The sequence below is a fragment of the Lactuca saligna genome, chromosome 5 (genome assembly GCF_052625555.1).
Source record: "Lactuca saligna cultivar CGN05327 chromosome 5, ASM5262555v1, whole genome shotgun sequence".
Lineage (NCBI taxonomy): Eukaryota > Viridiplantae > Streptophyta > Magnoliopsida > Asterales > Asteraceae > Lactuca > Lactuca saligna.
Genome location: NC_136421.1, coordinates 301,977,414 through 302,000,397, shown reverse-complemented (window position 1 = coordinate 302,000,397; position 22,984 = coordinate 301,977,414). Strand labels below are relative to the sequence as shown.

Below are 22,984 nucleotides of genomic sequence, written 5' to 3'. Positions count from 1 at the left end.
GAAATCAACATTTAAGAGTTTATGTTATAAATTTAAAATCAAATAAGGGATTTGGTTATCAAAACGTCATTGGATCATTGATTATATAGACTTCTGATAAAAATGATCAAATATTAATATAAAAAAATGCAATTTGACTTGCAATTTATAATAATCTCGTACATTTTGCAAGAGCTAAATAAATGATTAATAACGTTAACAAATTAAAATCAATTTAACCTATCATCATTCATTGTATCTTACTCAAAATTAAATTCATCATAATGATAATCCTACGGGACAACTTTGTTAAACAGAAAGATTTTTAACACAACTGCTCAAAAGATATTGGTTTTTTAAATCTCGGTTAGTTTTTAAACATTTCTCTGTAAGATGATTATTGTGACTAAATAATCAAGTGGTCTAAGTAAGGGGAATTACCAAAATTGCATAAATTTCTATATATTTTGGTTCAATCATGAGTGTCAAAATAGCAATCCTGATGGATCCTAGGTATGAAAAACGATCTGGATCGTATTTGTGGTAGGATCGCAGGTAAAATCGTAGGATCAAGATCCGATCCTACCTTCCCTTGATTTTTTTTTTTTTTTTTTTTTTTTTTTTTTTTTTTTTTTTGCAAATGAAATTTTTACCACTTTATGTCTTTTATCCTTTACTAATTTATCATTTTATATTGTGGCTTATGACTAATATTTTGAAGTTTTTATAACTTTTGAACGAAAAGTTGAATGTTTGAAATATTTTTCATGATTAAAAATTATAAATTAAAATTATATTTTATTTTGTGGGATCTTAGGATCCCGATCCCGATCTTGCAAACTCAAAAACGATCTTAAGTAGGATCCCGATCTTGACAACCTTGGGTTCAATTGACAAAATATCACTCATGTTATTTATTTATTTATTTTATTTTTATTATTTTGGCAATCTAATCATTGAAATCGACTATTATTTGCAATTTCATTCAATTTTCAAGTTATCATACATAATAATAGATTTTAATGGTTAACTTGTAAAGCAAAATATCAATGTTGACTTTTTTTTTTGTCATTAAGCTAAAATATAAGTATTTTTTTTTCCAATGCATATAATTTTTAACCTTAAGTCTTATCTATTTTAAGATTTAAAGACTTTTAGGCAAAATTACTTATCTATTTTAAATGTTTGTCTTAACTTATAATGTTTGAAAGAGTTTTTCAACTCAAAAAGTTACAAGTAGTTTTAAAAAGTTAGAAATCATAACTTATTGACATCTCTCTCTCTCTCTCTGAAACAACCAATACAATCTCTCTCTCTCTCTATCTCTCTCTCTCTGAAACAACCAATACAATTTGTTTGACATAAAAGCTCTATTCTAACGATAACTCAACAATAATTATTCTTAACTTATGCAGAATATAGATTACAATATACCACATTGATACCAATATACGTATGGTTTTAAAATTTCAAACAACAAACATCATACGGTCTTCTTTCTTTTTTTTTTTTTTTTTTTTCATAATGATCACCAATATCAACAATGGTTTTATAATTTTCTAAAAACCTATTTATTAAATTGGAAAAAAAAATCTACAAATCATCTTCCTTTTAATCATGTTTTTGATACACACCAACCCACATGAAGATAATTCAGGATGGCCAACTTTTTAATTATAGAAATGGACATACATACTTTGTTAACGGCTGTATGTTGTTAATAAGTAGATAATTCAAGATGTCCAACTTTTTAATTATCACCAAATGACATTGGACTATGCAAATAATGGTATGCGAGTTTCCGAAACACATTTTCTAACAAAAGTGATAAAATGGAACTCATGGATAGCTTGCGGTTTAATGTGGTTTCTCGTGAGTAGCTCCCCTATGACTATTTTCGATCTTTCCTCATGCAACTTTTCAATCATGTTAACTAAAAGTAGTTCGCTAATAGTCAACCAAGTACCTTCTTTCCCCAAATCCCTTATTTTTGGTCTTCTACAAATAGGTTGAGTTTCAACGAAATAAACCAAAATTTCTTAGAACAAATTAACAATATTAACGACTAGGAAAACTATTTGCATATGCATCACTAAACTTCCTACTTTTCGTCCGCCTAATCATTCTTCAAGTGGTTTGACTACTTCAAACAGTTCAACGACTTCGAGCCCACCACCTTCGTCGTACATTTAATTGTTGAATAAGCCAATACATGTTTGTTACCCATATGCTTATCTTGATCCTGAGAGGAATATGAAAGCATGTTGGTGGAATTTTTGGTGTTGCAAAAAAAAAAAAATGAATGTCACTATACCTATATTGATCATATGTACCTAGACTATTATGGAAATGCACTTTGCACTCATCGGTAAGTGTCCAACTTCCTACAGTTGTCAAAGTCTTGCCAAACCCCACAACCTCGACAACTCTTTGAAGATACACTAAGGTGTTGATTGTTTTTTTGAAGCAAAAATTCTTGAAGTCTACTGACCACCTCTGCAACTCTCTGCAGTAGAAGGTGGACCAAACGGTTGCAAACTGTAATAAGAAGAGTGTTTGTTTTTTTAACATTTGCATGTTGCGGCAGATATTAAAATTTAAATAAACTGATTTTATAAAATGAAAATAGTTTTTTAATACCGAAAAATTAATAATGTATGACATTTCAGCAAGAATTTATGATATTTCAACAAAAAAGAATGATATTCCAACAAAAAAAAAAATAAAGATATTTTAGCATAACATAATGAATTAATGATATTTCATCAACGAATTATCATTATTCAATATAAAAAACGAAATGAAAAAAATCAACAAGAATTTAAAAAAAAAAAAAAAAAAAAAAAAAAAAAAAAAAAACGGAAAAAAGGTAAAATAAGATTTCAACAACATATAATCAAGATTTCAACAAGAAAAATGAAGAAGAGGTTGGAAGAGGCAATACAAGTGTCGCGCCAAACAGAACACGTGCAAATGTTTTTCACTCTGAAGACTTCTAAAAACAAACAACTGCAAGATTAAAAGTGTTGCATGTGTGCTGTGTCACACAACAAGAAGAGGTCTGAAGAGATTTTTACAAAAAAACAAGCAACACCTAACAAAAAAAGGGACCGATACCTACAACATAACTCGTAAGAGAAACTCTATGCCAACAAAATTTAGGCTATTGTGGGTAATCATCACCAACAAATTTTCAACACGATATCAGCAACATAAAGTCATTACCGGAATATCGACGAAAGTGAGTTTGATATGGTTTGACCAATTTACCAAAGGAAACCAATACCAATGAAATTGTGATGTAATAGAGACAAAATGTGTTTGACCTGTTTAACCCAATGGATTTCGGATAGAACCTTATAACAATGGAATGTTTGTCACTAATTTGGTAGTAATTTGAATTTATTTTTAAAAAACGTAAATTTAAAAAATTGAAATTTTTTTTGTTCGGTATGTAGAAAAAAACAAATAATAAACCTATGATAATAATCATATTCAAACACAATCTTAATTAAACATTATATTAAGTGTCAATACACACAAATGTCTCATACAATTACAAAGTGTTAACAAACATAAAACTAAGAAATATCACCGAATAGATTATAGATGCATTGAATTGTCTTTTAGACATCTCCAATTGTTTTGTAATTGTGTTTGTTCTTTTCGCATGTTAGAGACTTCCTAACACAACCTTATCACCTAAAATGGTAAGACCATCATATATAGTTAGTAAATATATTTAACTTTTAAAAACAATGTACTTTAGTTTATCCTCTTTAATAAATGAAGATTTTTTTACCACTTGTCCTCTTCTCATTCATTTGGACACATGGTATTTTCTAGATTTTATAAAATTTTTATTTTCCACTTGTCATTTTATTGTATTTTTCATTTTATTAAATTAAAATTCCACATTTAATGTGTAAGGTAATATATATGTAAAATATTTATTAGAAAGAGTTTATATATGTAATATATTCAATACATTAAAGTCTCATTAATTTTAATAATTCAATTTTTTCTCATTTTTCTTATAAATTCAATTTTTCAAATTGTTAAAATTTTATATTTGTTTTTTTTAATTAAACCCATGTAATATATGGATCTCACACCTAGTTATCAATTTCGTTCATAATAACAACATACTACTTAACTTTTAGAACATAATAGCAATGTATTTTCATTTATTATCAACTTAACTCATAATAACAACATTCTACTTAACTTTTAAACCATCAAATAGCTTCTAGCCCAACGGTATATGGTGTTGTCCTCCCTCCTTGAGGTTGTGGGTTCAAGTCCTGTTAGGGACATATATAGATTTAGGAGTAGTTTAGAAGTAGAGAAGATTTGTCATTAAAAAAAAAACCCTTAACTTTTAAACCATAAAAACAATGTACTTTAGCTTATTATAAGAACATGTTATCAATTTAATCCATAATAACAACATACTACATAATTTTAAACCATAATAGCAATGCACTTTAGTTTATTATAATATGTTATCATTTAATCTATAATAACAACATAATACAGAACTTTTAAACCATGATAGCAAAGTACTTTAGTTTATTATAAGAACATATTATCAATCTAATCCCTTAATAATATAACAACCGTCAATTTCTGGTCAAGTCAAAGTCAAATAAAGTCATTACATTATGTTTACTATTGTACAACACAATATCTTAATGCAAAGTATCACTTTGAGTTTTCACGTGTTCAGAAAATCTAAACCCTAATCAGGGTAAGGATGGAACTACTCGATAAAACACTATTACATACCCTCCGGGGGCGTATAACACTCATAACGAGGCTTAATGGGGTTTACAAACCTTGCATTGAAAAGCTAAACACTCGCAAAGGTCACAAACAAAGTCTCTCTCTCTCTCTCCCAAATCTCTCACAACCTCTCTCAACTTTTTATAGTCACCTCAGGGCATCCCGACCCTTAACTTAGTCAAAAATCACTCGAAACGGAAAGATTAATGGAAAATTAGCCTTAAAGGGAGCGAATCCTCTTAAGGAACCAAACCCTAAGAACCGAACTCAAAAGACCGAATCAGCCCCTAAGAACTGAACCATAAAGACCGAACCTACTTAAGGACCGAGAGACCCTTCTGTCCGAATTACTGCGGAGAGACCCTTCGGTTCAGTTCCAGCCATCTTTCGCTTCACCTTCCTTTCCTTCGCTTTCGGTTCCCATTCGACGAGTTTCGCTAATGGAAAATCAGCCTTAAAGGGGGCGAAGCCTCTTAAGGAACCGAACCCTAAAGACCAAATCAGCCCCTAAGAACTGAACTGTAAAGACTAAGCCTGCTTAAGGACCGAGAGACCGTTCGGTCCGAATTACTGCCAAGAGACCCTTCGGTTCGGTTCCAGACATCTTTCGCTTCGCCTGCCTTCCCTTCGCTTTCGGTTCCCATTCGACGAGTTTCACCTGAGAGCATCTCGGACTAAGCCTACTCTCGGTTCTTGTGGACCGAACCTCGTACCAACCGAACTCTCGCCTCTTGGTCCCGGTTTTCGACCACTTTCGTATTTTAAGCACGTTTTTCATTACTTTCATGTGGAATTTTCACCCAAACTCATATTTTGACATATAAGACCCCATATATTCATACTTTAATCATATTTTAGGGGAAATCTCTAACTATGGATAATATCTTTTGTGCAAGATATTGTCTAAGAGTGTTGACTTTCCCATAAAGCTATGACAACAAGCCATCCCCCATAATAACAATGTACTTTAGCTTATTATAAGAACATGTTATCAATTTAATCCATAATAACAACATACTAAATAACTTTTAAACCATAATAACCACGGAGACACACTGTAGTTTCCTTCTTTTCTAAGTTGCAATGAATCTGGTGGAGTAACTTAAACCTATAACATCAGAAAAACCTGCCATCGAAAAGCTGAAAAAGAAGGGGTAATACTAGAAGTAGAAACCCAAAAAAGAATAAAAAACAATTAACCTTAAATTGAAAACTTACAGCGATCTTGACAATTTTTCTGAGTCTGCTGTAAAGGATCAGGGTGTTTGGGTCTCCGGGGGGTTTGGGTAGCGGAATGGCTGAAGAACAAACGGTATAATGTGTAATTACTGACCCAACCCTTTCGAGTTTTACTTATATCTCCGGCGAAAAAGGGAGCTGGGTTATATTTGCGTCTGATGAAAGCGAAACGACCGGATTCTTTGGATTTCCAACGCTTATTTATTTATAAAAGCTTTCCAAAATTAAGATTAATTTCTTAATAAAAGAACTTTAATTTATTAACTAGATGAGGATCCCCGCGTTGCGGGGATGGATGTGAAAGGAACTGATCAATAATGTAACTTACTAAACTAACTTAGAAGAACCTTCAGTTCAACATGAACATATTTAGAGTGTAAGGGTGATGTGGGATTTATTGTTTGGTAGATTAACCGGTAATGGAATCCAAAAACTGAAAAAAAAAAAATGTTTCCACCGAAATGCCCCTGGTCAGTTTGATAACGATTTGAATACTTTAAAGAAAAAACCAACTAGCATTACATGCCAGCAGGTCATCCTTAAATAAAACAGAAAGAATGCCACATCATCACCATCATGGACCAAAGTTTCCCCAAAAGTCTCTCAACAGCAGCATGAACATTGCCCGAAGTAGCACATAAATCCCTAATATTCTCCTGCACATCAAAGAACACCATCTCCTAAAGTTGAGACAGTTGAGTTGCATAAAGTTGCTCTGGTGCCATTACAAATTAAAAACAATAATCATCGTCATCATCATAAATAAAAGTTCAGGGGTAAAAACGTAAATTTACAAAAGAACTTGACTTACCATCAGGGACATTTGGGACTCCCATGCCACCAGGCTCCAAGTCCACCAAACATACTCATCAACATGTCGAATCCCATATTGTTTTGTGATCCTGTAGATTAAAAACTTGAAATAATACTAAAATGGCATATGATTTATAAAAATTATTAACAATGCAAGTGTCTAGTTACTACCTGGAGAAGCACCAGCCTGAGTAGGATTCCTGAAACAGAAAACTTAATGGGTTGAGCATGTAAAACTGACGAATATTGTTATTTGGTCTCTCATCCAAACCATCTATTCAGTCTAGAAAAGAAACAGGCCACATATATAGTTGTATACAATACTTTATTCAGACAGACAATATAATCCATTCAACTACTTCACCAATGATAGATATATTCAACTGATTCTTTTTTACTTAAAACATAAATGCCAACTTAATTGGATCATTTTGGCACTTAAATCAAATCAGTTACAGTAAAAAAAGCATTTCCACTTACAAAGTTGATTGTTGTTGATTAAGCTGGGGTAAAAGCTGCTGTAAAGACATCATTTGCTGTATAAAATAAATCAACTTATCATCAAACTCAAATTTACAACAGTCAAAATTACAAACCAAAATTACTCCACAATTTGTATACCTGCATCATTCGAGGTGAAGTTAACTGACAAAACACTTCTGGATTCTGCATCATCTCCCTCAACTGAGGGTTAGAATCGAACATAGTGCGAAGTTGAGGGTTTTGACTCACATTCTACAAATTCACATCACTAATACCACTAAAAAAAATTATAAAAGCTCCAATACCTCAACTATAGTGTATATCATGTTTAACATACCTGTTGCATATACTGGGGATTTGAAAGCAAGATTTGCATCATCCAAGAAACAGCTGGATTCTGCAACAGCTGGCTCATGTCCGGCATGCCACCTGTCATGTCTGCCCGTGGTAAACCACGACCACCTAATCAGATACATTCGGTGCCCTTGTTGGCTGAAAACCACCTAATCATTTTCACCATACAAAGATATAAGATAATAGTTTAAAAAAATAAAAAAAAGTCTTGAATGTGAAGTTTATAATGTCATTTATACAAGAAGGGGCACCCCCCAGGGTTAGGAAGTCGGTTAGAATTAGGAGCTGCAGAGCTTGGAGTTGTTTCAGGATTTATCGCACATACAACATCTGAAGGTCTAACTTCAGTTTTTAAGACCAGAAAATGTGTCATTTCAAATTGAATAAAATATGACTACAAATCGAAATCACTTGGCCGAATCAGATAAATAGCGAATCGAAATCAGACACACAGCAAATGGAAACCACATAAATCGAAATCAAAGCCAGATTTGCTCATAAATCGAAACCACATAAATCAAACGTCCAAGAGCATAAATTGCATCAGCCCTGCCAAGGCAATTCAGTATATATAATATAAACAATCCGTATTTCACTCATAATATGTATCTGCACATGCTTATGGTAGTATGAACAGAACTTGTGACACCTGCATAAATAGTTGTACATTCAAGATTCATGAAAAAGAAAGGTTTTTTATTGGGAATCTTATTGTTTAATTACTTGATTTGAAGAGTAACTAAACCAAGCTTCCCAAGAAGAGCCTCTATGCCAAAGAGCATCTTTCATGGAGAAAACTGAGTGATCTTCTTCTTCGAAGCCTTATTCTTTCCCTCCTCCTTCATGTTCGTTTTCGTTGAAATTATATGGGATTATCGAAGCCTCTGCTTGTTTCTGACCCGACATTTTCTTCGATTTCAAATAATAAATCTCCTTCTATTCTCTTTTCTAAACGGATCTGTCAGCACATGCAAGGACAACTAAATTAGGATTAACAAAAACGCATCAATTCCCAAATCAATAAATCAATGCCCATGAAAAGTATTATAAGAACGAAAAACAAAATAAAGGAGTCGGATTCACTGTTCAGTATCTACAGCGGATCGGATCAAATAGGGTTTGGTTTGGAATTGAAAGAGATTAAAAAAAAGAGGGTTTTGAGGGTGATAGTTGATGGTATAAGTGTATCAGTATGCTCCATTGCTCCTTCTCACATTCTTTCTTTACTTAACGGCTCCAAATCGTGCTAAAGAACATAAGAAGTACGAATACATACTGTTGTTGGGAATCTCCACCACCGGCACAGTTCCTTCATCAAACCTGGCAAGTAGGTCAAATCCATGAAGTCAAAAAAAAGATCACATACGAAGCAAAGCAGAAAGACAAAATGATTACCAAGAATCAACGGGGGAGTTAACCGATGACAATCAACCACTTCTGAAATTTCGGTGGAGAAGATAGAGTAGGATGCATCTTGAATTTTTGTAATCGACTTCCAAAATTAGTGTTATCTACTCTCGATGAAATCAATGCCGTGTGTGTATACAGAAATCAAAAGCCGATTGGGCAAGGAAACGGTGAAGCAAAATAAAAATAACACGTGTGGATAAAAGAATACATATAATGGAAAAAGATGCTCCCTACAAAAACAAAAAACAATTGTAAACAACTTGATAGACAAAGGATCAAAACTGCCAAAAACTCAGGAACTTCACTGTACCTAAGGAGGGATAATATTAATATATATATATATATATATATATATATATATATATATATATATATATATATTAGATTAATCCAATATAATAATATTTTGCGTGGAATTGAAGATTGAGGAATTTTCAGGTTAGAATGTTAGATGCTCTAGGAGAAAGAGACAGTGGCAAAGTAGTCATTTTACTTGGACTGCATGGACAATTTGTAACACCATTAGCACCAAGGGCAAAGCTTGCAACAAAGCTATACTATAGACCACTTTTGCATTTATATTAATAAGTAATCATCAAAGTACACTTTGGTTTCTTACCTTGGCTCTGTATAGATGAAAGTGTTCAACACCTCCCATAACCTTATTGTCTTATCGTATTCTACTTCCCTGAATCAAGGTGATAAATTTTAATTAGTGTTGTAGTTTGTGAGGGTAGAAGAGTAAATTTACTTGTCGTTGGAATTCAATCAGAATCAAAAGTAATTCAAGCAAGTGATAAACTTTAATTAGTGTTGTAGTTTGTGAGGGTAGAAGAGTAAATTTACTTGTCGTTGGAATTCAATCAGAATCAAAAGTAATTCAAGCAATCGTTTTGTTTGAGCAAGCTGTGCAGTGGATTGTTGAGTAGTTCCACCAGCAGCTGCCTTATCAAAACAGTTACAGAAATATTGGAAACCGCAGCTAAGAAATGGAATCATGGAATCTGACGGTTGGAATTCAGAGATTCCATTTCGAGAGGTGTTTGGTTTATGCCGAAATTCAGTCCTATTGAATTTTTTGAAACTCACATCTATGAATTGGAATCATGGATTCTGGTGGAACTGGAATTCAGGATTCCATTCAATTGTGCATTTGGTTGAAAATTTGGATAGAATTCAACTTTCATCAAATTCCTATTATATTTGATTGACTTGAACTATTCATAGGGGCAGGTTGAAGGAATTCAGTTTCATTCTTCTTTTTTATATTAAATGACCAAAATACACTTGTTATATATAGTTAGATAGAGGGATGACCTTTGATAACGCATAGAGTTGAGATTGCATGCTGTTTTGATCACAACTGGACTTTGCGCCTGATCTTTCCATTAAAGAAACAAAACACCATAAATCTTATGATTCATCTTTCATGATGAAAGAGCATTTTTTGTGAGAGATCACTCTGCCCTGTGAGGAAAAAGAATTGTTTATTTATGATTAAAAACACAAAAAAGTTAACAATTATATTTAGTTTTGTCTCAAGGTTCATCCGTGGCACTAACAATGTTAAAAATATGTTTATAAAAATGACTGACTAGTTTTAGGTAAATTGATTTTTTTACCCTTATCTTCATCTTCTCAATCTCCTTTCATCGTAAATCATAATGATTTTTTATATTTGGTGAAAATGAAAACATTCTACTTTCAGTGATTGCTTATTATATATAGCATCCAACTTTCCTTTCAATCTTATAACAACATTCTACTTTCAAGATCCACCCAATGTAAGCAATGTCATACCCCTCCATTAGTAAAGAACCCAAGCACTTGAAAAATATAGGGTTTAAATGCAAGAAATAACAATGTATTTTTAGTGATTGCTTATATATATAAATATAATACCCATCATATACTCTTTTATATAATCACCATATACTAAGGCAGCTATATCATCTGGTTGGGCCTTTTATGTATGTGATGTGTGCCAAAAGGAAGATAAGATATAGATAACTGAAATAAGCATGGGTAGTATTAGGACGAAAAAAACTGACATTTTAACCAATTTAAGATTGCTGATACTTACACATCGATGGATAGAAGTTAATTTCAAAAAAAAAAATTGCAATCAGCAACATTTGCAATCAGGTTTCCATGGGAAACTACTACCATGTAGTAAAAGGAATAAGTGGAAAGATATTATTAAACTTTTTTATAGTTGAAAAGAAAAGGCAAAAGGCACAAATGAATAAGAAAAAGAAACCCCTTGTATAACATTTTGTAGCAACATCATCTGGTTTTGGTGGACAAAAAGGGTGATGCTTGTTATTACCCTAAGAAGCACCAATTCATATGCAGATAAATCAGTATTCAAATGCCAGAAATCATTAAAGATTAACCAACTCAAATCAAAGAAACTCATGTTACTTAAGTATGATAAAGATACTTTTACTATATAATGAAAAACTACCTCATTAGGAGTTTCCTCATGTCTATCGGAGTACACATTCATTCATCAACTGGATGTTGTGCTTAATTCTATCTTACAAATGCAACAAAACTCTTACATTGGCTTTGATAGATGACTACAAGCCATAACTTCTAACATACGTTTCATTGCCACATCAAATATTCCAAAAAAAGCATATTGCATGGATCTCTAAAGAGAGTAATAGAGTAATTTCAACTATATTACATCAAGATTGAATAACACATGTAGATACTATATTCGATATATTCAATATATTCAATATCGGTTCCAGTAAGGCATCAATATTTGTTCACCCTTATATTACAGATTTCCTACTTCTGATATACAAAAATTTGGAACAACTTTTATACATTTTCATTTGGGTCAATCATAACATATAACAGACTAATTATTTACAATAATCTCTATGATATTATTTTAGAAAAAGGTAATAATTACCGAAATTGAAATGTTATCTAAGATTGTATTAGATCTTACTGAGCCTATATGTTGTTGACCAAGCAGGTGTTTATTAGCCAGCTTTAAATAGTACTATGTTATAGACGTTTAGACTTTCAAAGGACAATGTGAAATAGAAAAAACAAGATAAAAAAGTTGAAAGGTACAATATATATGAAAAAAAAAAAGAAAAGGAAAATATCTTGATAGGTTAAATTTAGAGTACTATGTTATAACTATTTAGATTTTCAAAGTACAATGTCCATGTTGGAAAAACAAAATAAAAGTATAATGCTATAACTGGTAACCAAAAACAAACATGTTTAGTTTTTCTAGGTACAGTAAAAAAATAAATTTACAATGTCTTAATAGGTTTGATTATGAAAGTATTGGTACCCTGGATCTTAATTTTGTTTTAGGTTTAGTTAAATTTTTGGGTTTTGGTTTGATTAGAGTTTAAGATGGAGATTGAGGAATTTTATGGTTAGATGATGAAGGAGAAAGAGCGTTTATGCTTAGATGATGAAGGAGAAAGGAACAGGGGCAAAATAGTCATTTTACTTGGACTTCATGGACAATTTGTAAGAACATCAGTACCAGGGACAAAGCTATACTATAGACCAGTTTTGCATGTATATTATTAAGCAATTAACAAAGTATAGTTTGGTTTCTTACCTTGGCTCCGTATAGATGAAGGTGCTCAACAACTCCCATAGTAACCTTTTTGCCTTATTGTATTCTACTTCGCTGAAACCATGTAATAAATTTTAATTAGTATTGTAGTTTGTGAGGCAAAAAAGCAATTTTACTTGGAGTTCATGGACAATTTGTAACACCATCAACATCAGGAACAAACCTTCCAACAAAGCTATACTTTATAGAACACTTGTGCAACAAATGAAACATCTAGATGAAAACCATAACTTTTGAAATTTTACAAGGACAAAATTGTAATTTACTCTATAAATAATAGGGACATGCGACCTGGCAGTAACTAAAATCAATGTTGTAGAACGAGTAAGCCAAGTTTGTCTTTTATTTTGTTAAATACTAATAACTTGTACCACATAGCATAGGATATGAATTCTATCCTGAAAGATTCAATAATATCACACAGATTATATTCTTTAAATTATCGAAAACTAAAAGTGCTAGAAAGTTTTGTAAATTGTAACCTTTAGGTAGTGCTTGCCTCTTCACATTATTAAACAGTCTTTCTCTCACACCATAAGATGACTTCACTATATTTATGACACTGCAATAACCACACACTAACAGAACAATTTCAAGTTATCCTACACAAATGAAAATACAGTGTAAAGTTTTGTCCCCTATAAAAAGTCAAACTTAATTTGGATAGAGAACATAAGCTTGAAGGATATGTATAACTGAAATGAGCATGGGCAGTATTAGAACAAAATAATGGTGAAACAATTGGCATTTTATAAACCAAGTTGAGACTGCTGATACGTACACATCCAATGGATAGAAGTTAATTTCAAGTTACATTTGTGGTGTTGCACCTTTTTATTTTTCAAAGAGACTATCAAACAATTAAAAAAAAAAAAAGAGTAGTTACATTTGTCAAATAACGAAAATTACCTTATCAGGAATTTCCTTGTGTCTTTCAAGATACACATTCATCAACTTAATAGGTTAGATATCGAAAGTATAGTGCTATATGAGAGAGTATAAAACTATAATTGATAAGAATTTAATCATACAATGTTATACTTGAAAAAAAAAAAAAAAAAACATTAAAAAAGTAGCCACATTGAAAGCATAAGGCTATAACTGACAGTTGCAGTGCTACAATTGGGTAGGTTTTTCAAAGCATAATGTTTTAACAAGAATAAATAAAAATAGAACTTAATACGTTTAATTATTAAAGTACTATATCCTATTTAGAATAAAGTTGATTGTTCAAGGTCATTATAGGATTAAAGCTTAAAATAAAATGCTATTTGTAACAAAAATCAAACAAGTTTTCAATGCACAATGTCATAATAAGAAAAAAGATGAAAGTATAATCCTATAAATGCAACCAAAATCAAACATCTTTAGATTTTAAAGTAATATAAAAGTACAATATCTTAGAAGGGAAAGTAATTATAATTTAAAAGGAAACTTATTTTTTGTTACATATATAACCCCCCTCACATTCACTGATGTTTTTTATACAAAGGTATGTCAAAATTGGTGTGTTAGCTGTCATGTATTCGAAAAGTTAGGCTTACCAAGACTTACCAAATACAAGCATTCATATTTTGATGTTGGGATCTGTTATTGGTATTCCACTTTGAATGATTCTGTATAAACCTACACAAACATATAATTGTTAAATATTAATAATGGTTGTAATTCTAGAAAGTATAATTTTTTATGGGAAAATAAATTATTAAACATAACAGATCCTTCAGTAGCATAGTCACAGTTCAACATATACAAATCAAAGAATGATGATACGCAATATTGAATTTTTAACAAATATGAAGAGCAACCATGACAAAGTACACTTTTGCATGTATATTATTAAGTAATCAACAAAGTACACTTTGGTTTCTTACCTTGGCTCTGTATAGATGAAAGTGCTCAACACCTCCCATAACCTTATTTTCTTATCGTATTCTACTTCCCATAAACAAGGTGATAAATTTTAATTAGTGTTATAGTTTTTGAGGGTAGAAGAGTAAATTTACTTGTCCTTGGAATTCAATCAGAATCAAAAGTAATTCAAGCAAGTGATAAACTTTAATTAGTGTTGCAGTTTGTGAGGGTCTTATTAAGAAAAATATATATATATAGAATTAAAACGCTTAAATATGTTAGATTTTTAAATGGAGAATGCTATAAATGTTAACCAAAAGCAAACAAGTTTAGATTGGCAAAATACAGTCTTAATATTGTAAATTTTATAATGCAATATATGAATAAATAAATAAGTACAATGTGTCTTAATATGAAAATATATATATATATATATATATATATATATATATATATCTCGATAGGTTAAAGTTAGAGTACTATGTTATAACTGTTTAGATTTTCAAAGTACAATGTCCATGTTGGAAAAACAAAATAAAAGTATAATGCTATAACTGGTAACCAAAAACAAACATGTTTAGTTTTTCTAGGTACAGTAAAAAAATAAATTTACAATGTCTTAATAGGTTTGATTATGAAAGTATTGGTACCCTGGATCTTAATTTTGTTTTAGGTTTAGTTTAATTTTTGGGTTTTGGTTTGATTAGAGGTTAAGATGGAGATTGAGGAATTTTATGGTTAGATGATGAAGGAGAAAGGAACAGGGGCAAAATAGTCATTTTACTTGGACTTCATGGACAATTTGTAAGAACATCAGTACCAGGGACAAAGCTATACTATAGACCACTTTTGCATGTATATTATTAAGCAATTAACAAAGTATAGTTTGGTTTCTTACCTTGGCTCCATATAGATGAAGGTGTTCAACAACTCCCATAATAACCTTTTTGCCTTATTGTATTCTACTTCGCTGAAACCATGTAATAAGCTTTTATTAGTATTGTAGTTTGTGAGGGTAGAAACAGAAGGAATCATGGATTCCAACAGAGTTGGAATTCGAGATTCCTTTTCAAGACATGTTTGATTGACAATTAGGACGGAATTCAGTAATATCATGTTTGAAAATCGCAGCTATGAATTAGAATTGTGGATTCCGGTGGAATTGGAATTCAAGATTCCATTCAATGGTGCATTTGGTTGAAAATTTGGATCAAATTCAACTCTGTCAAATTCCATGGATTTTCATACTTCATGGACTTGAACCATTCATAGGGGCCGGTGGAAGGATTTCAGTTACATTCTTCCTTTTTTATTAAATGACCAAAATACCCTTGTTATATAGTGACATAGAAAGAGTTGAGAGTGATTGTCGTTTGCAACAAAGCTTTACTATATACCACTTTTGCATGTATATTATTAAGTAATCCACAAAGTACACTTTGGTTTCTTACCTTGGCTCTGTATAGATGAACGTGTTCAACACCTCCCATAACCTTATTGTCTTATCGTATTCTACTTCCCTGAAACAAGGTTATAAATTTTAATTAGTGTTGTAGTTTTTGAGGGTAGAAGAGTAAATTTACTTGTCGTTGGAGTTCAATCAGAATAAAAAGTAATTCAAGCAATCATTTTGTTTGAGCAAGTTGTGCAGTGGATTGTTGAGAAGTTCCACCAGCAGCTGCCTTATCAAAACAGTTACAGACATGTTGGAAACCGCAGCTAAGAAATGGAATCACGGATTCTGACGACTGGAAATAACAATGTATTTTTAGTGATTGCTTTTATATATATATATATATATATATATATATATATATATATATATATATATATATATATATATATATATATAAGTAATCACTAAAACAAACACAGTAGTTTGAGTTTCAACCTCATCTTGTGCCTCAATAAACACCTTTTTACATAGTATCATAAGTTCAAGTTACTAAGCTCACTCAAAACAAATATATTTTATACTTTTTTCCACCTTAAAGATCCAACATTTGACTATATATAACCAAACAATTTCATCAGGAACTACTCACAACATCTCCAACAAAAGCCTCCCATAGTTTCTTTCAATTTCAGGGTCACTTTCAGTATCAAACTACAGCCTACATGCTAATTGAAACAAAATTATATTAATTTTTAGAGAAGATTAATTTTGCATATAAATGTAACAGCTATAAAATAGAAATGGAGTGAATAAGAATGGACATTTTTCTCCATTATAGAAACTGTAGAAAAAATGAGAAGACATTAAGTTGAATACACTGCTACCTTTTGGTTTTGCTTCAGCAACAAATTAAGCAACCTAAAAACATTAATATTGTGATTTGCTTTTAGAAATGTAGGGTAAAATGGTCATTTTGGTCTCATTCTTTGTGAGTATTCACAAAAAAATATATATATACAAAACATTTTTTATGATGTTTTACCTGTGTCTGATCTGAGTGGAGATAATACAACAGGACCATAATCTTCTATATTCTTTTTGTACCTGAAAATGAAGAAAACAACAACATATAAGAGGTTCAAATGCTAATTTTGTTAGAAAACCTTTCAGACATGAGGAAAGTGTACAACTTGACTTGAGCACTATGCCGCATTGGTTGCTTTTATATCACTGGTTTCATTACTTTAAGAAGTGACTTTTACATGCATCAATGACTCCTTTCAATCTGTATTTTGGAGCTCACTCCTATATCAATAATCTAAATGAATATACGACAACATACCATGATTCAACTTACTATTCCTAAACAACTAATGATAATCAGAGTATTAACAAAAAGATGAGATGATTACATCGGTAATTTTCACCTTCTGAAGTCCATCACTAAAATATGAGCCAAAATCAACCTTAAAGAGCTGTATTGAGCATAAAATGTATAAAAAAGGAAAAAGGCTCTTATTTCTTAACATGAATGGAAACAAGAATCAAAACATTAAAAGTTTTAGACTTCAAGAAAAGAACATTTGTTCACATAAGACATGAAATAAATAATGCATCAAAGGGAAGAGAAGATTAAAAAAAACATAATCATAAAGACCATTATAATATACTTCAATAAAGAGCATGATCAAATCAAAAGGCCACTACTGATATTCAACAAGCATTTATGAAAAAACAGAGAATTGACACAAATACCTTCTTGAACATCAACATTGAGCAAGCATCTCATCAAAATGGAAGGGAATTCACATGTTTATGTTTCTGCTCCCCATCTTTCAACAAGAAACCTGAAAAAGGAAACACTTACTAATGAATAAATCCAAACTTTTATCAAACAAATAAAATTATATTAAAATGGGATGGATAAGCTCTTTAGAAAAGATTAATTTTGCATATAAATGTAAAAGTTATAAAATAGAAAGGGGTGAACAAAGGACAAACCAGACAAACTGCAGATTAACACCAAGCAACTCTTTTTGCTTCAACAACCTAAAAAAAGGTCCATTGTCACCAAAAGATTGTTATCAAAAGAGTTGAAATTCGTGATTACAAAAATAGATTAAGAAGAAAGAAAATAAGTTCCAAGAAAACCTAACTTTTATCTTCAAATAAGAAGGCAAAGTATAAAAGCATGAATGGGCTATAAATGGGTTGGTTTTTCAAAGGGAAATGAGCTTATAATGTTGTAACAAAAAGAAAACTTAAAATGCAATGCTATAATTTGGTTGATTTTTAAAAAGGTAATGTGCTTCTAATAAGAAATCTGAGAGTATAATCCTATAACTTATGAACTTTTTAAAGTGAAATGCTTTGATAAGAAAAAACTAATACATGTTTCATTTTGTATCTTCGTTGTTCTAAATGACTGATGAAGATAATGAACTTAAGAACAACAAAGAGTAGGATCAATCAACAATCAAAAACAATTACAAATATAAATAAAACCAAAAGATTCTAAAATGATCTTTGTATAAAACGAATGCTATGAAAAATAAGAAATTGATAACCAAGAAACTCAAAGACCCTAACTTTCAATTAGGAAAGAAACTATAGAAGGAACCTCTGTCATTCAAAAATCAAAACCCTTTGAAAAAAAACATTCAAGAAGAATCAAGAACAAGATAATGGACAGATGATAAAACAAAATATGAAAATCAATAATGGTTGAAGAGACATTTCTTGGACTTACTTCCTGATAATAAACAATTCTAAAAAGTTATAAAACAGATGAAAATAATTTAAATAAGATTAAGTTTATCAAAAAGAAAATGTAAATAATGTTGAAATTTGCTTATAGAAATGTAGGGTAAACTGGTCATTTAATCTGTTTGGACTCCTTTCAACCTTTATTTTGGAGCGCACGCCATTTCCCTAACAAAATGAAGTATTAGATTTAGATGAATTAAAATTTATGATTAAACAACTAACTATATTCCATGTATTCACAAAAAGATGAGATGACAAACCTTGGTTTATTTTCACCTTTTTAATAATTCCATCACTAGGGCCAAAATATATAAACCACCACATCAAATGCCTTAATTTGACAAATACTTGAATGTTGACTTTTCAAACTTTTTGTGCCTCACATATTTTGTGAATTCACAACCTGGAGATAGAAAAAAAAATAGAAAAAGATAAAACATATTCAAAAAAGAAAAAGATAAACATACAGACAAAGTTAAGGGATGTTTCTTTTTCACATAATGAGGTTAATGAGTTAAGCACTTAATCTGGAAAGCAATACAACATTGTAATTGTTGTTTCTTTTTGACTTATTTTGCACTTTTTTTCCTCCCTAACTCCTCTCACATTCAAATTGATAAATAATGTTGAAATTAATGATCATTGTGAATTTCCTTTTAGAAATGTATGGTAAATTTTGTTAGAATATAGAACAACTTTCAGACATGAGAAAAATAATCATCAAAAAGAAAACAGAGAAGTGAACAGAGCATTTGATCACACAAGACATGAAATAACCAAGGCATCAAAAGGAAGAGAAGATTAAAAAAACATAATCAAAAAAGACCATTATATATACTTCAATAAAGACCATGATCAATCAATAGACCATTACTGATATTCAACAAATATTTATGAAAAAACAGAGGATTGACACAAATACACCCCCATTTGAACATCAACATTGAGCAAACATCTCATCAAAATGAAATTATATTAATGAATAAATCCAAAGTTTTATCAAACAAATGAATTTATATTAATATAGGATAGATAAGCCATTTAAAGAATATGAATTTTGCATATAAATGTAAAAGGTATATAATAGAAAGGGGATGATGCATAAGAATGCACAAACCAGATAAACTGCATATTACGACCAAGCATCTGTTGACATGAACTAAACTTCAGTAAACATATGTGTATTTTCCTCCATTAAAGCAACTGTAGAAAAAACGAATGACATTAAGATTCATACAAGAAAGTTACTAAAGGAAAAAGTTCGTTACACTGCTATCTTTTGTTTTTACTTCAACAACCTAAAAAAGGTCCATTGTCACCAAAAGATTGTTATCAACAGAGTTGAAATTTTTTATTACAATAACAGATTTAAAAATAATAATAATAATTCCAAGAAAGTAAATAATGTGGACAGATAAGAACACTGAACTTTAATATCCAAATAAGAAGGCGATGAGGACTTATTGCATAAAATATAGAAAAAGTTATAGGGATGACCCAAAATTTAATAACATAAAAAGGAATAACTCAGAAAAACCCGTAACAGCTTTCATTATCACAGGAAAGGAACAAAAAAAAAGAAGTTTAGATGAATAAAATCAAAAGATCACTCTGATTCGCTCTGTATCTACTAGTTCCACAAGAAAGTCGAGCAATAAACTTAAGCAGGATCAAGAACGTGATCAATGGACTAGCCAAAATAACTGCAATTTGATAAAACCAAAAGATTCGACGATTATCTCTGTTCTACATGAAGAACATGATGAAAAACAAGAAACTTATAATCAAGAATTCGAAAACCCTAATTTTCACGTAGGAAACTTTTGTATAAGGAACCTTTGACTTTCAAAACTGAAAACCAAGAAACTCAAAAACCCTAATTTTAAAGTAGAAAAAAAAATGAAAAGCCCTCGAAAAGTTGTATCAAAGAAGAATCAAGAAGAAGAGGAGTGACAGACGAAAAAACAGAATATGGAAAACACAGACGTGGGTTGAAGAGACGTTTCATGGTGTTAGAGAAGAAGGAAGGGAGTGCCGATTGATGTGGTGGTGGTGATATATGTAGGTTTCTGAGGGTGGTTTACGTGGGCAACGCAACGGTAACATATTTTATTTCCTTATTCAGTCTATCGATATAAATTCTTTTTTTTAAAGGTTCGATATAAATTCTTTTTTTTTTTAAGGTTTTTCTAAGCTTTTACAAGGTGCTTTTTATATTTTAAGGCTGATAAAAAAATAATAATAATAATAATAATAAAATAAAACATTGTTATTTTTTGGTTTAACCGTTTAAGTTTAAATTGTATTAAAAAGTTATTTATTTTTTAATAAATTTTTTATAGGTTCTGATAAATTCTAAAAAAGATGTTAATTTTAATTTTAAAAACCGATAATCAAACCAAATTATTGTCAAAATATAGTATGTTTGTTCAAATAGAAAAAGGAAAATTTCATTCATATCCTTATAAACTTTGAATATTACTTCAATATCTTTATAAATTTTAATCTTAAATGTATATCCTTTTAAAACTATAAAAATTACATAATTATCCAAAATCAATTTTTAACTAGAATTATATCAAATTTTATAAAGAATATTATATAAAATTCAAAATTACATATAATTTTTACCAAAATATCCCTTTTAAATTTATCACATCAAATTAAAGGAGTATCTCTGAAGGCCTCTACGTCATTACTTCATCGTTGCCTCACCTTCTTCTTGGGGACGACCATAATCAGTAAGTTTACAGTGCCGACGTTTGTGTCATGCTACATCGAAATAGGATGACGATCCGACGACGAACCCGGTGAACTAGAAGAGAATCGTAATCAAACTACAATAAACCTCAATGAAACTTACTCTTTTGGTGCAAAGATCTCGAATTGGGATGAAGAACAAAGTCTCTCGCTCAGTCAAAATCAAAATTTTCCTGATTTCGTTAATGGTAAAGCTCGAATCTTTATTGTTGTTGGGTCCCCACCAAGGCCTTGTGATAACGCTATTGGTGATTATTATTTGTTGAAATCATTTAAGAGCTTGTTGGATATCGGGCGAAGTTGTCATTGATTTACAAGTATGCTCTTTGAAATTTTGTTATCCAAATACAAATATCATAACATAGTCATCCATGTCTATCAATATTTGTTATTTAATCGAAAATCATGGATCGCTCTCAGTCTCAACAATGGTACCTTCTTGTTTAGAAATTGTGTAACATCCAAAATTTTCAATCAATTTAAACTTTTCAAAAACAACCCATATTCATTAATTCATTACAAAAAGGTTTTCAATTCATTTATTATAAGAGTATTTCCCAGAATCACAACATAAGTACATAAAACATGAGGAGCGGTACGATCACGCCTTCGCTTTGCCACAATCTCCTGAAGTACCTTAAACAATACACTAAAAACTGTAAGCCCGAAAGCAAGGACACTCTCAATCAAGCCCAAGGACTGATGCTTTCTGCCCTTATAACTCCAATACAACCTAGATCTGAAGTTGCAACTTCAGATCTAACCTATAAACCCGAAATGGATCCAAACCAAGTTAAAGAATCCCCCAAAACAACCACTATGGACGATAATAAGGAAAAAGGCTTAAGGCAGTGGCTTCTTACCCCAAAGATAAGTCTAAACTGATGTAGACTTCAGATCCACAAGCCCTCTTGATGCTATCCTTAATGCCCTCCTACTCCTCTACACAAATTTCTCCTTCTAAGATTTAAGCTTTTCAACAATGGAGCCTCTCACGATTTAGGGTTTTCTGGAACTAAAGGGGAAGGTAAAGAGGCTGAGGGGAAAACATAAGGTTCCTTATATAAGGTGCAAACCCTGAAAATAGGGTTTCTCGTTCCAGCACCGACTCGCCGAGTCCAGCCGCCGACTCGCCGAGTTGGTCACCAAGCATGTGACCAAAATCGCCACTCGACTCACCGAGTCTATCCATGGACTCGCCGAGTCGATCCTCCTTAATTACACCAAGCACCCTGAACTTGCACTTCTGAACTCGGGGTGTAAAATTCTCCCCCACTTAAATTAGGATTCGTCCTCGAAGCCTGCAGCAACACATCCCAGATGACACTCTGTCAATACAGCTCCTGGTCTCAACCGACCCAGGTTCCTCCGAACACTGCTATCAGACCTCTATAAAGTCAACTCTTCCCTCCGAGAGTTACGACAACTGATTCAAGTCGGCCACTAACTTCTTTCTCTGATAACCACCCTTATTAACCAATGATCACCCGATGATACTTCCATCACTCCAAAGCACAACAATCGCT

The 22,984-nt window shown here is 31.3% G+C and overlaps 2 protein-coding genes across 6 annotated transcripts; both read right to left on the bottom strand.

The window, feature by feature from the left end:
• Nucleotides 1-6,371: 6,371 nt before the first annotated feature.
• Nucleotides 6,372-7,739, bottom strand: LOC145048403 (ubiquitin domain-containing protein DSK2a-like). Its single transcript, XM_078996877.1, has 6 exons — nt 7,637-7,739; nt 7,438-7,567; nt 7,297-7,352; nt 6,988-7,016; nt 6,815-6,905; nt 6,372-6,659 (listed from the first exon to the last, which is right to left on the bottom strand). Exons 2-5 carry the CDS (start codon nt 7,519-7,521, stop codon nt 6,817-6,819), a joined length of 258 nt encoding a protein of 85 aa, XP_078853003.1. The 5' UTR covers nt 7,522-7,567; nt 7,637-7,739; the 3' UTR covers nt 6,372-6,659; nt 6,815-6,816.
• A 385-nt stretch (nt 7,740-8,124) lies between these two features.
• LOC145048400 (uncharacterized) lies at nt 8,125-20,796 on the bottom strand. 5 transcript variants are annotated; one of them, XM_078996876.1, is made up of 17 exons: nt 19,816-20,796; nt 18,959-19,101; nt 18,837-18,863; nt 17,934-17,981; nt 17,688-17,779; nt 16,975-17,036; nt 15,988-16,056; nt 15,435-15,506; nt 14,237-14,308; nt 13,165-13,284; nt 12,665-12,736; nt 10,381-10,530; nt 9,683-9,751; nt 9,049-9,293; nt 8,930-8,973; nt 8,377-8,611; nt 8,125-8,302 (listed from the first exon to the last, which is right to left on the bottom strand). In XM_078996876.1, the coding sequence occupies exons 5-10, from the start codon at nt 17,703-17,705 to the stop codon at nt 13,275-13,277; spliced, it is 303 nt and encodes a 100-aa protein (XP_078853002.1). In that variant the 5' UTR covers nt 17,706-17,779; nt 17,934-17,981; nt 18,837-18,863; nt 18,959-19,101; nt 19,816-20,796; the 3' UTR covers nt 8,125-8,302; nt 8,377-8,611; nt 8,930-8,973; nt 9,049-9,293; nt 9,683-9,751; nt 10,381-10,530; nt 12,665-12,736; nt 13,165-13,274. The 5 variants fall into 5 exon arrangements, with proteins under 5 accessions (XP_078853002.1, XP_078853001.1, XP_078852998.1 ...); XM_078996875.1 differs by having other exon boundaries at nt 13,165-13,260; XM_078996872.1 differs by having other exon boundaries at nt 13,165-13,244.
• Nucleotides 20,797-22,984: the final 2,188 nt, after the last annotated feature.

Bases quoted from the DNA above. Each gene is read 5' to 3' on its own strand.
- LOC145048403 (XM_078996877.1), bottom strand. From the start codon at position 7,521: ATGTTCGATTCTAACCCTCAGTTGAGGGAGATGATGCAGAATCCAGAA. The intron at 7,353-7,437 runs GTATACAAATTG...TATTTTATACAG, and splicing joins CTTCACCTCGAATGATGCAG to CAAATGATGTCTTTACAGCA. The intron at 6,906-6,987 runs GTAGTAACTAGA...TTTAATCTACAG, and splicing joins TCAGGCTGGTGCTTCTCCAG to GATCACAAAACAATATGGGA.
- LOC145048400 (XM_078996872.1), bottom strand. The intron at 14,309-15,434 runs GTAAGAAACCAA...ATGTTTGTGTAG, and splicing joins TTCATCTATATGGAGCCAAG to GTTTATACAGAATCATTCAA. The intron at 13,245-14,236 runs GTAAGTCTTGGT...TGGTTATTGCAG, and splicing joins AATATGAATGCTTGTATTTG to TGTCATAAATATAGTGAAGT.